The sequence below is a fragment of the Ictalurus furcatus genome, chromosome 2 (genome assembly GCF_023375685.1).
Source record: "Ictalurus furcatus strain D&B chromosome 2, Billie_1.0, whole genome shotgun sequence".
Classification (NCBI taxonomy): domain Eukaryota; kingdom Metazoa; phylum Chordata; class Actinopteri; order Siluriformes; family Ictaluridae; genus Ictalurus; species Ictalurus furcatus.
Window position 1 is genome coordinate 8,572,943 of NC_071256.1, and position 13,368 is coordinate 8,586,310.

At 36.8% G+C, this 13,368-nt stretch overlaps 1 protein-coding gene across 1 annotated transcript in view; it reads right to left on the reverse strand.

The window, feature by feature from the left end:
- Nucleotides 1-10,377, reverse strand: part of tshr (thyroid stimulating hormone receptor) — a 33,910-nt gene extending 23,533 nt beyond the window's left edge. The window contains exons 1-3 of the mRNA XM_053646470.1: nucleotides 9,557-10,377; nucleotides 3,994-4,065; nucleotides 276-350 (exon numbers count right to left, since the gene is read on the reverse strand). Of these exons, the coding sequence (XP_053502445.1) occupies nucleotides 276-350; nucleotides 3,994-4,065; nucleotides 9,557-9,723 (314 nt within the window). The 5' untranslated portion in view covers nucleotides 9,724-10,377. The remainder of the gene's footprint in view (nucleotides 1-275; nucleotides 351-3,993; nucleotides 4,066-9,556) is intronic.
- Between the last annotated feature and the right edge of the window lie 2,991 nt (nucleotides 10,378-13,368).

Consider the following 13,368-nt stretch of genomic DNA (forward strand, 5'->3'; position numbering starts at 1 on the left):
CAAAAGCTGGAAAGACATAAATGTTGGGAGATAGTGATGTCAAATAGACAAGGGCTATTACATAATGGAATATGTAATACATTTGATTAGTACACTTAAATAATATAATCATTCTATTAATATAATCATCAAGAATGTTTTATTTTATGACACAGGTAATATATACCTCCAAATAATGAAATGTGGAATATACTGTATACAATAAATAAATTCCATTTTGTCTTTCATACATGACTACATCAAAATTTCTTCAAAAAAAGTAATTTTAAACTTACACATGTGTAATCTTCTTCAGGTTGAAAAATGAATGCTTCTCTAAACTTCTTAATGTGACATCAACTGAGAGATAACTGAAACAAGAGAAAGAATGAAAGGTCAAACTACTAATTCAAACAATGCTTATGAAGTATTAGGTTATTTAATTCTACTTCTAATAGTAATGTTGTTTGGTTAGACTTGGTCACAGACCTACTGTTAATGCCCGTTCACACTCATCTTTAATTTAAATGTATACACATCCACCTTGGTAGAAGGGTTTATGAATTACAGCTCTTTAATATATCTTTTTACACCTCTTTTTCAAGGGACCAAAAGTAATTGGACATTTGACTCAAAAGCTGTTTCATGGACAGGTTTGGGCTATCCCTTCGTTATTTCTTTATCAATTAAGCAGGTAAAAGGTCTGGAGTTGATTCCAGGTGTGGCATTCGCATATGGAAGCTGTTGCTGTGACCCCACTGCATGCGGTTAAAGGATCGCTCAATGCAAGTGAAACGGGCCATCCTTAGGCTGCAATTTAAAAAAAAAAAAAAATCCATCAGAGAGACAGCAGGAATATTAGGATTGGCCAAATAAACAGTTTGGTACATTCTAGACGTCCACGGAAGACAACAGTGGAGGATGATCATAGGATCCTTTCAGTGGTAAAGAAAAACCCCTTCACCATAAAGTCAAGTCTACCATAAAAAGAAGACTTCACGGGAACAAATACAGAGGGTTCACCACAAGGTGCAAACCATTCATAAGCCTCAAGAATAGAAAAGCCAGATTAGACTTGGCCTTAAACATCTAAAAAAAGCCAGCACAGTTCTGGAAAAGCATTCTTTGGACACATGAAACTAAGATCAACCTGTACCAGAATGATGGGAAGAACAAAGTATGGAGAAGCTTGGAATGGCTCATGATCCAAAGCATACCACATCATCTGTAAAATACAGTGGAGGAAGTGTGATGACATGGGCATGCATGGCTTCCAATGGCACTGGGTCACTAGTGTTTATTGATTATGTGACAGAAGATAGAAGCAGCCGGATGAATTCTGAAGTTTATAGGAATATATTGTCTGCTCAGATTCAGCCAAATTCAGTGAAGTTAATTGACACTTGCTTCACTTATGGGGTTTGGGCACCAGACACCAGACAAGTATAATTTATAATTTGGACATCACTCAGTGAAAAACACACAGTAGGCTAATCAAAATTCTCACAAAATAAGATTATTATTTCAATTCATGCACCAAACCTAAGAAAACACAGATAGTTTCATTCATAGAAACCGAAATAATAATAATAATAAAAAAAATAGTTAACCCCAAAAATAATTCTTAACAAAAACAAAAAAGTTGTTCACTTTAGGAGCAGTACTTTAACGACGTGATTTAGGCATATGGGAGTTCGTGAACTTGAAAGCATGGGAAACCGGCAGTCAGATTCCACTCAACACTCCAACGATTTAAGCATACTGGTTCTCCACAAAAGTATGAAAAGAAAGGATCTCAACCCCGTGATGTGCCTACGAACCCTCAAAGATTCGCTCGCTTGTTGATTCACCTTGGCAGAATATTTTTTAAGTGTTCGCCAGCCTCCTGAATCAATATCCACAAGGTTATAATCCACAGTTAGAGCATTAGAATGGTCCTTGGCAAACGCACACCATCAGTTCCGCCATTCCCACCGGCCTCTCATTTCCGCCTTCAGCTCTTTCCGCCTCCTGCCCTTTCTCCTAGTCACCTGTTCCTTTTATTGCTTCCGAAGACCACACCCTTCCTACCTTTTTGCTCCTTCTTCTGTTCTGTTATGATAGAAAGCTCAGCATAATTCTTAGTCTGAGTTTTCTTAGGTAGTTTATTTATACCAATTATATAATAATTGGTGTTAATTACAACACCACGGAATGGAACAGACTCCGCCTCTGCGTCACTGTGCAGCCATCCGTTACACACTTTACAGATGGACAATGACCCAAAACATACTGCGAAAGCATCTCAGGAGTCTTTTAATGCAAAGAAGTGGAATATTCTGCAATGGCCAAGTCAGTCACCTGATCTGAACCCGATTGAGCTTGCATTTCACTTGCTGAACACAAAACTTAAGGCAGAAAGACCCACGAACATACAACAACTGAAGACAGCTGCAGTAAAGGCCTGGCAAAGCATCACAAAGGAGGAAACCCATCATTTGGTGATGCCCATGGGTTCCAGACTTCAAGCAGTCATTGCCTGCAAAGGATTCTCGACAAAGTATTAAAAATAAACATTTTATTTATGATTATGTTAATCTGTCCAATTACACTTGAGCCCCTGAAATAAGGGAACTGTGTATAAAATATGGTTGCAGTTCCTAAATGTTTCATATGATATTTGCTCAACCCCTTGAATTAAAGCTGAAAGTCTGCAGTTCAATTGCATCTCAGTTGTTTAATTTCAAATCCATTGTGGTGGCATACAGAGCCAAAATGATAAAAAAAACAGTGTCACTGTCCAAATATTTGCGGACCTAACTGTATGTCTTAGATCAGGGGTGTCAGACGTACGGCCCGCGGGCCCGCTAGGGGATTCAATCCGGCCCGCAGGATGAATTGTGAAAGTGAAAAAATGCATAAAAGACACGAAATAGAAATGTTTAATAAAATGCAATTCCTAAATTATCCGCTAGGGTCGCACTGTTTTAGTCAGAGTAGAAGACGCGGCTCAACTCTGGGACTCAGACCGAACAGCAGATGGCAGCAATGCGCCTTCTGCTGTTTGTTATTACAGTGTCGTCTAACCCAGGGGGTCCCAAGCGTTTCCAGGGCAGGGCCTCCCAAATGGCATTAACATTTGACCGAGGCCCCCCTTTTGCAAGATGTCTTTAAAACACATTAAAAATACAGACTTCTGAATATATCCCCCCCCCCTTTTTTTAATTAATAATTACATCTTACATCTTTACATTATGAATTGATTGTTTGTTTGTGTGTGTGTGTGTGTGTGTGTGTGTGTGTGTGTGGTTGTCTGAGAGTGAGAAAGAGAAAAATATTTATTTTTCACACAAAATTGTTGAGGCCCCCACTTTGAAAACCACTGGTCTAACCTATTTTTTTACGTACCCCCACAGCCTCATTAGCCAAAATGTCTTTTCCAAGAAAAATGGACTGCTTCCTATTTATTCACAGAGATGAATGGGTAATGCATAAAAAATATGCAATTTAATGCTAGTCAACAGCTTCACTACAACAGTTTGGTGGAATCCTATTGTTCATGCAATGCCATAAATTTTAAAGTGCAATACTATATTTTTCAGTTCCAAATACCTGTGACTTAAAGTTTATTTGCATTTGTACAAACACTGTGACCAGTTGTAATGCACACATGTAAATGATAATCAGAAGCATATTGCATATTTTTGTCTTAAGAAATCTGAGGTTGTTCATGTTTTGTAAAAGGATATATCATTAAATATGAAGATTTTACTAATGTGGTTGTATTTCTTTGCACGAAAACAATGGGAAAACATGGACATATTATTATTTATAGGTAAGCATGCTATGATTTTTCTGGCCCGGCCCACTTGACATCTAATTAGGCTGTATGTGGCCCCTGAACTAAAATGAGTTTGACACCCCTGTCTTAGATAACTCAAAACTGATGACAACCCTAATGTAATATAATGTAGCCTTAATTACTTATGGCAGATTGACATTCATAAAGCAATATTATATCACTACTTCACCCACATTAATGAAATGTTCACCATGTTGACAAATGCATCTTGAGGAACAGAGCTTAGTCTTGTTTCATAGAGACGTCTGTAAGGAAAAATAATCAGAAATAATTAATAAGAAATGAGGTGTATAACATCTGAAAATCTGCGTGTAATTTAATCTTGGTCAAGATATATTGGTAAATTTTCATCTTGTCTTTTCATCCACACTTTGCAGTAGTATTGCTAGGTAGCTGACAAAATAGGTAAAAATTATAGGATAACAATTAAAATTATAGACCAATCTGTGGGAGACAGGCACAATTTCCAAATATCATTCCCACTGGCTAGTTCTTGCCAAGTTGCACAGAACACTAAAACAACCAGAGATTAACATATTGTTCTAGTTTCGTGTAAATTATGATGGTGGCAATGTTTTAAAGGTAAACCAGTCACCATTAGAAACCCACTTACAGATAATCACAACAAAGTTGGATTTATGGTTCCTGAGAACAGGAATTTGAAATTAACCCAGCCCTCTATGGATGACCACACCTGAACTTTAGAAGCGGTTTAAGTAGCATAAGCCATGGTGGTGGCCATATTATATAATATTCTAAATCTATAAAGCTTGGTTTTGATCATTATTGAAGTGCAGTCTATGCTGAGGAAATTAACACCAATTTTTTGACGATAAGGTAAAAATTCTAGAACTAATTTGCAACAGTAAATTTATCATATTATGCAAATGATCATAATCTGAGTAAAAGGACTCCTTAAATTAGCACTTCGTTATTATTAAAAAAAAATGTTTTGTCTTTGTTTTTCATACTTGAATACATACCCAACAGAGTTTTGCATATGATACCTTATTTTACAAGACATATGCTTCAAACACTTGGCCAATTTGAATGCATACTAGAGTGTCACGTACCAAAGGTATATGCAGAAGCAATCGCAGAGTTTAAAAGTTTTAATAAAATAAGCCAACAAAACATAAAAGATACTACGACAAATGCAAAACACTGTGGCAAAGACTAAACAAAAACTAACAGGACCAAGACACAGTAACATGGACAACAGTAGTCTAAGACAAAGATAAGACAGAGAAGCAGTGCAAGCAACGGCTATATATAAGTGTGCTGGTTAACAGAAACGTGATGCAGGTGCAGGTGGTCATGTGACATGTTGGAGTACAGTGCAGTGGCTGATGGGAACTGAAGTCCAGAGTTAATTCCTTGATATATGATAAAGAGAGTCCCTAGAAGAAGGTACCACTCAAGTTGAGTGAAGCTAGGTTCAATGTTTAACCTATGAAATGTTTTTTAAGTGACTACCTCAACTGCCCCACTAGAATTAAATGACATGGTGGCCTTGTTGTTTCAAAATTATTACAATTTCAAAATGTTGATAAATTTCAATAAATAAATTTGAAAGTTTTTTTTAAAAGTAAATTAATCCAGTGATAACTAAAAATCAGATGCAGATTAGCATTGTGATGCAGGATGTCAAATTTCAGTTTAATTGGACTTTTGTTTCCTGAAAAATAGTTATTTGAATTTAACTTCGTACCCCCCACCCCATGATGATCATAGCCCAAACTGTTCAAACCTCCTCAGAACCGTCCTAAACATATCTCTAAATATTTTTCTGAGCTTCAGACTTTTGTAAAGATAAGGAACAAGTCCCAGGACTAGTTTGCAAAAAAATAGGTTTCGAATATTATGCTAATTATCATAAATTTGAGTGGACAAGCCGAAACAGTCCAAAAGTAGTTTTTATGTTTGCAGCTATAGAATCAGGGGAAAAAACGATATTTCACTGTACACCTTATTTTCCAAGAGAAAATGCTTTCTAGTGGATCCCTACAGGAACCCACTATTCAACTTTCATGACGATAGCTCAGTGGTAACCTTTAAATACCTGCTGAAACATGACCGGCCGGTGATGGCCATGAGTAATCAGGTCATCATCAAAATTCCTTTTACAGGTCACAAAGATGCAGTATACCAACTTTCTATTCAATTGAACTTATGGTTCCTGAGTATTACCTGTTTGAGTAAATTAGGCTTTGCCTTCCTGACTAGTGGTGGCCAAATTGTTTATAAATGTTAACATGTTTTTGATATTTTTTTTGAGGTTCATACTCTGTGTAGTTTCACACCAATAAATAGGTCAAAATGTTTATAAAGAACTTTTTCATAAATATGAGTGGGAATGGTACATGAACAAAAAGGCCATTTTTTTCTGCAAAAGAATCAGGATAAATATGAAATGTAACTGTTTCTTTTTCAAGAGATAAACTTGTTTCTGCGACCAAAAACATGAATAGTGTCCCCAGTAGACAATTTAAGTGAGATTGCATCAGATAGTAGTGAATCGGCGCCTAGCGTTCCAGTGCCGTCAGGGGCGGCGCCCAGCGTTTTCGTGCTGCCGGGGGCGGCGCCCAGCGTTCCAGTGCTGTCGGGGGCGGCACCCAGCATTCTCATGCTGCCGGGGGTGGTGCTCTGCCAGTCTGCTGCCAGGCGGAGGCTACCTTGTTTTCTGTGGCAGTGAAACGCAGCTTTCCCAGGGGCCCAGGACAACCGTTGGAGGGTGGTTTTTGGCGCTCCAGGAGAGGCGCCTTTGGAGGGGGTTCTGTTATGCCACGGCCAGCAGAGGGCACTGCGGTGCAGCTTCCAACAAGACATGTGACACTATTGTTTTGGTTTCGTTCTCTTCCTGCTTGGACATTGGCTGGATGTGCGAGGGTGTAGCTTAAGTAGAGCCAGGTGTTTATTATATGTTGGCTATTTAAACTCCTCGTGTGGCTGCGCACTTCGCACAGTATTATCGGTTGCATCGTTAGTAACCTTTTTAGTGTTTAGCGCGTGTGTTAGTTCAGTAGTGAATGCGGGTAGCATGCTAGCGGTCTCATGTCCCTGTTCCTTTCCCGAGTATTGCCTACACCATAGTCCTGTTCCTAGACCGCTTTCTTATGTTTGTTTGTTTCCTTGTTTATTAATAAAGACAGCGCTGCTGCGCTTATTTCCTGTCCATCCCTGTGTTTCGTTACAGTTGTCAAAGAATATCATTATCGATTAGTCGGCCATTTACTCATTGCATTACTTCTATTCTGAAAACGCATCGGAGAGTACAGAACAAAATTGTGTCCCAAATGACGTACTATACACATAAACTATGCATTATGTACTCTACCATCTAGTGTATGAACTTTAGAAGGGTAGTATCATCTCAAATGGAACATAAGCTGTGTTTTTTACTAACTGGAAGAATAAGCCATTTTTCCAGTCAATGGTACAAGACAGTGCCACACCCCCAACCTGACCCACGTCCTCAGAACTTTGTCCTGAAAGGTCCTTTTCAGTTTTGTTTGAATCTATGCAAAAAAATCACAAGTTACAGCTGCTTCAGTGAATTCGCTCCACCAACCAATCAAATAAGAAAAAAAGAATCATCTAATCATCTAATCATGGGATATAGTATGGGAATAGTGTGCTTGTGCTTTTGAGAAATATTAAAATTAAAGTTTGCTGTGTAGCAATGCTCCAAAATGCTTTTTTTTTTTAACATTGAAATTAATTAAACAAAATTTTGGAAGGTGGTTGTAAGGTTGTGTAGACCACACCATAGGTGATACAGACACCAAACTTGGTAATTATGCAATACTCAGTCCATCTACTAAGAGAATAGAGATGAGCCTAATTGGCCTAATAGTGGTGTTATAGTACAACATATAACACTTTACAGTTTAGCCCTACTTCTGAATCTGCAATGTGGACTATTTAGCTCTGCCAACTCAGATTTTTAGCTAAATTGCATAATATGCTAATCCTATTGGACTTGTGGGGACTAGTCCTAGGATTTTTGTTCTATCGTCACAAAATTGGTGTCAAATGGCTCAGGAGAGTTTGAAACTCAATATTTGTCAAAACGATGTTGAGAATTCTTAATAATATGGCCGCCACCTACCCATCACTTCTACTGAGCAGAGCCTAATTTCCTCAAACAGCTGTAAGTCATAATTATTTGCATGTACTCAAACGAAACTGGAAAAATCCATTCAGGAGCATGGTCATCAATAGGGGGCAATGAGTTTGAATGTGACTGGTTAATTATAAGCACAGTCAAGTTCCCCATTATAAAAGCTATGCACACATTTTCTTTTATTTTCTTATTTGTTTATCACTTTTGTTGTTTGCTATGTCACATTAAAAGTGGAAAAACATCTTTGGTTTAGTTGGAAAGACATGATTTATCTTGGTTTAATTTTTTTTACATCACAACAACTTGCAACTTTAACAGGGGTGTGTAGTCTTTTTATATCCACTGTATGTAGATTACAGAGGGATGAAAGATTAAGTTGAATAATTTGGGGATCCTATTGATTAAGTGTATGTACAGTATTGTTCATGTTACATTAATATGAAGTTCATAAAGTTTTGTAAAGCATGACACGGGAAAAGAATTTGATGACTGATCAGTGTTTATCATTCAGGCCAGTGCCAAATATTTGGCTTTCTAATTATTTTCTCTGCCTAAGTGTAAATAGTCTGACCACCTAGAACCAAGCTGAAAATGATCATAACCACTTTACAATGATCAAACCTGACCAGCCTGACCAGGGGAGGCTGGTGATCATCTAAGACCAGCTAATTTTCCTGAGCTGCTTTTCAGCAGGGACATCACCTCAGTGTCCACTAATGGGCTACTCACAAATATTTTAACTCACAAATAATTACATATGTCTAAGACATCACTACATAACTCATGATATGTTAATAAACAAGAAATCCGTCCATCCATTTTCTGTACTGCTTATCCTATACAGGGTCACAGGAAGCCCGGAGCCTATCCCAGGGAACTCAGGGAACCAGGCGGTGGACAACTGGACGAGGCACAATCACATAGACTCACACACACTACGGACAATTTGGAAATGCCAATCAGCCAATAGAGCATATCTTTGGATGGGGAGGAAACCAGAATACCCAGAGGAAACCCCTGAAACACAGGGTGAACATGCAAGCTCAGCACACACGGGGCAGAGGCGGGATTCAAATCCCCAATCCCGGAAGTGTGAGGCAAATGTGCTAATAAACAAGAACTACATAATAATATTATAGCACAAATTACAATATCTAAACAATATTTAATTTACTTTTCCTGTTTCTATAAAATATGCTTGTTCTAATAGAAAACATTTTGGCCATTTTGTAACTCAAATGAGTTAAACCAACTGAGCAGAAAAACAAAATATCCACTACAGAGGACAGAAATATATATATTTTTTAAATGCGGTAATGAGAATTTATAAGAGCATTATGTACAAAATGCTGTATAAAATCTGGAAAATTATCAAAATAAATATCCATAATATAACTGATTTCAATTTCAGAGACAGCTGTTTATATTATGTTCCAAATCAAAAAGACATCAAATATATGACTTTTCAAATCTAACCTGAATAAAATCAGACTTTTGTGAGGAATTAATTATTAATGCCTATGATCTATAACCTATATTTTTCACAATTCTGTGATATCCAGCACGTCGTGAAATAATGTTTATGACGTTAGGTTAAGCAGCATACTCACAGTGTCTCCGTGTTTCCAGGAAATATAGGCAAGGTGGCTATATCTGTACACGAAACATAATAACCTTTCCAGTCCGTGCATTCACAGCCATTAGGGCAGCTTTTAACGTCCCCGGTGCAGGTTCGAGTGGAGAAGAAGAATATTAGCACAAGTGCAAACAGTCGCATTTTAATTTGCTGACCTTAAAAAGGAGTTTATAAGAGCAGTTTAAATGTAAAACATGTGATAATGTAATCCTCTGTGGTTATTCCTGGCAGTTAGAAAGTATATGATCACTGTGCAAACTTTCTCCGAGCAACACGACGAGCTGGAACCCTGTAATGCTACGATAAATTAAGAAAATTAGCTGTTTAACACTGATACACCTCCAGCACTCTCTTCTTCACCCAACTTTTCTGTCCCTCGGCAGTGAAGAGGGGGCTGGAGGTCCGAGGATGAGGTAAGGCAAACAATGTCACAAGAAATTAATAATAGTGAGGACAGCAGGGGAATTAACCGAGCTGTGAAATTAAGGGAAAGGTCAGATGAAGAGCTGATAGTAATTTAACTCCAAGGCATGGGGTAATCATTACACTGTAACTGGAAAAATTGGAAGACAACTGTCGATATCCTTCTACATTTCTTAAATCCTTCTAAAATTCTAACTTTCTATCATAAAAATGTTTGGAGAAATATTGTAGGAATACCAGGTCGGAAGGGAATAGTTACCTGAGCTTAACCATGAATAAGTTTACAAAAATGCGAAAGCTCCAATTAGTTATACACAATGCTGTGAAGTTTGATTCAATTTACTGAGCCGATTCTTTTGAACTGAATCGAATGTCCGGTTGGAGTCTCTGTGATCAATACAGTTAAATGCGTTAACCAGGTTTACCTGCTTAATTGATTCAAAACAGTTAAATAATTTACTATCTGTAATTTTAGACTACAGTTCTGTTTATTGTACGCTGTGTGTTTGATATGAATAATAATAATAGTCCCATTAAATAATACTGTATTGTCATTAAAATTCCAGTGCAGTGTACACTGATTGGAGTGTACACTGCCTAGTATTTAATCCCTTCAAATGTTTTTTAACAGGATTTCAAATGATAGATTCACATATTTGATCGATCTAAATTGTAATCCAGGGGTGTGTGTAAGTGAGGAGAAAATGGTACAAAAATGCACTAGATCAAGATCTCTACTTTGACACTACTTTTTAAAATGACCATCTCCCAATCCCAGGTTTTATGGAGAATATGTCATGCGTTTGCATATGCAGTTTTACAGATACACTGTAGAATAGTTGAGAAAACATTTTAATCTTATTCAAGTAAATACAAAAATTCACAATAATGTTCTTTTACATGGTTCCATGGAAAGCAGTACATCAAGTGAACATATTCAGAGAGTACAATTTACCGTTATGTTATACTCTGTAGAAAGTGTAAGTAGGTCATTTGGGATTTGACATAACTGAATGTTGTGTTTTTTTTATTAATCCCATCCATTGACCACACCACCACTACCCTTTACCCTTTCAACAGTGCACATATAAAGTGACATTATCGGAAATCGTGAGGCTGCGTATTTTATATGAACCCTCAAAAACTGAGCTTCTGCCTCTAAATAAATTTAACTGGGATGTTGAGATCTGAGATAGAGAACTCACATGTGCAGCATAGTCTATTTAATATTGTGGTATTTGCATCTCCCAAACCTAAATGGTTTATACAAACTCATGTCCCTCTACTACAAGAAATAAAACATAATCTAGAAAAATGGAAGAAACTAGCCTTATCTTTAATTGGCTGAAAATGAATATTCTCCCTAAAATCACTTATCTGTATTCTATTATCCCTGTCACACAACCCGTTGGCTGCTTCTCCCCTCTCGACTGCACAGTTACAACGTTTTTAATGGAAACACAACAAATCTCCAATCAAATTAACTACCCATAAGCTCTAAAATCTTGGAGGACTTGGAGCCCCAAATTCCTATATTATTACTGCTTATTATTGGTCTAATGACCAATTGCTAACTCAAAGCCAATATGGTTAGTCATCAAGGACAGTTTAATTAAGGACTAGATATTTACAACATTTCATTCATAGAAAAAATAAAATTAAAATGCATAGTTGTACAACACAATAAGTGTTGTGTACCTTGACTGGTATAAATCAACTGAAATCCTTGATTATAGTTTCTCTGCTTCAGATCATAAACTGTTAAAAACTTTCATAATTCCTCTCATTTCCTCGATTCAAAATTAAAACCAAAACTATATTAAACTATATTAATTCAATTCAATTGAATTCAATTTTATTTGTATAGCGCTTATTACAATGGGCATTGTCTCAAAGCAGCTTTACAGAAACATATTAACTAGCCTATATTAAAACCAAGAAAATGTTAGCAGAAATATATAAACTCAAAGCATCTAAAGATATCACTTCCAATTGAGAAATTATCTGCAGATATAAAACAACCACAAAATCTTAATTGGCAGGATATATGCAGTAACACTTTCTCTATTACCAGCCATTCAGAACATGTTAATACAATATAAAATCCTTCATCGAACCCACATTATAACTCATAAACTGCATCGGACAGTAATAAATGCTCACACTGCCCAGCGTCAACAGACCATTACTATAAAGCTTTTCCTCACATCCGTAATTTTTGGTCAGAAGTCATGGACAGGCAATCTGTGATACTCGGCCTCAGTTCCTTCTGCCCCACTGTAGCACTATTTAGTATTTCTTCATGATCAATATCCAGCAAGCTTTCATGATAAAATCATTCACCACTGCTAAAAATAACTAGAAAGACAGAAATTGTATTTCTATAAAGCATTATCTTAACCCACTTCTAGAGCACTATACCCTGCAAAGACTCTCAGCAACATTAAAAAATAAAAACAAATCATTTGACAAGAAATTATTTCATTATATAGAGAGCTAATCTTTCCTTCCACAATTTCTCTTCCGAAATGTAAAAAATACGCGTATAACGTATTATCCTCATCCTTTTCCCCTGTGTAGTTATTATTATTGTCATCATTATTGCCTTTTTTAAGGTTTTTTTATTTCTTCCGTTGTTGTATGTTGGTATGAAAAAGTATTCCTGTGTGATGACGTTGAAAATATTACAGTTTTGTACTGTATGAATTTTCGTGATGACTAACGATAAACCTGGCCCCAGGAACACCACTCCTTTCCGAATCACAAGTCCTGTAGGTTCATCCCACTCAGTGAGGCTCCTTCTAAGCAGCCTGTTGAAGTTGCCCTGCTGTTGAAGACGGTGTTCTATGACCCATGAAATTCACTAATTTAAGAACAGGGAGAAACTTTGTAAAGGAGTTAAACCTGCCTGAAAGTTTCAATTAGATTCTCTCTCCCTTTCAAATGTGTTGCTTAGTGGGCTTGTACTGTATATTTACTGCAAGAACATTGACTGAGGATTTTGTCTGAATTTCACAGCTTATGTATAATTTACTTAAAGTTGCTGTTGTGTTTAATGATTTAGTGTGAGTTTGCTTTGAGTTTTGTACCTCCTGACAAGTTTATCTCTTTATGTTGTGCTGTGAAAAAGTATTTGCCCCATTATGATTTCTTCTGTTTTTGTGTATATCTCTAAATATACTAAACAGTTTTAGATCTTCAAACTTTCAGTTTTTTTTATTTTTTATTTTATTGAAGCAAAAAAAACTTATCCAACACCTATCACCCATGTGAAAAAACTACTTGCCCCCTTAAAATTAAAATCTGGTTGTGCCACCTTTAACAGCAATAACTGCAACCAAACGCTTCCGATAACTGGAGATC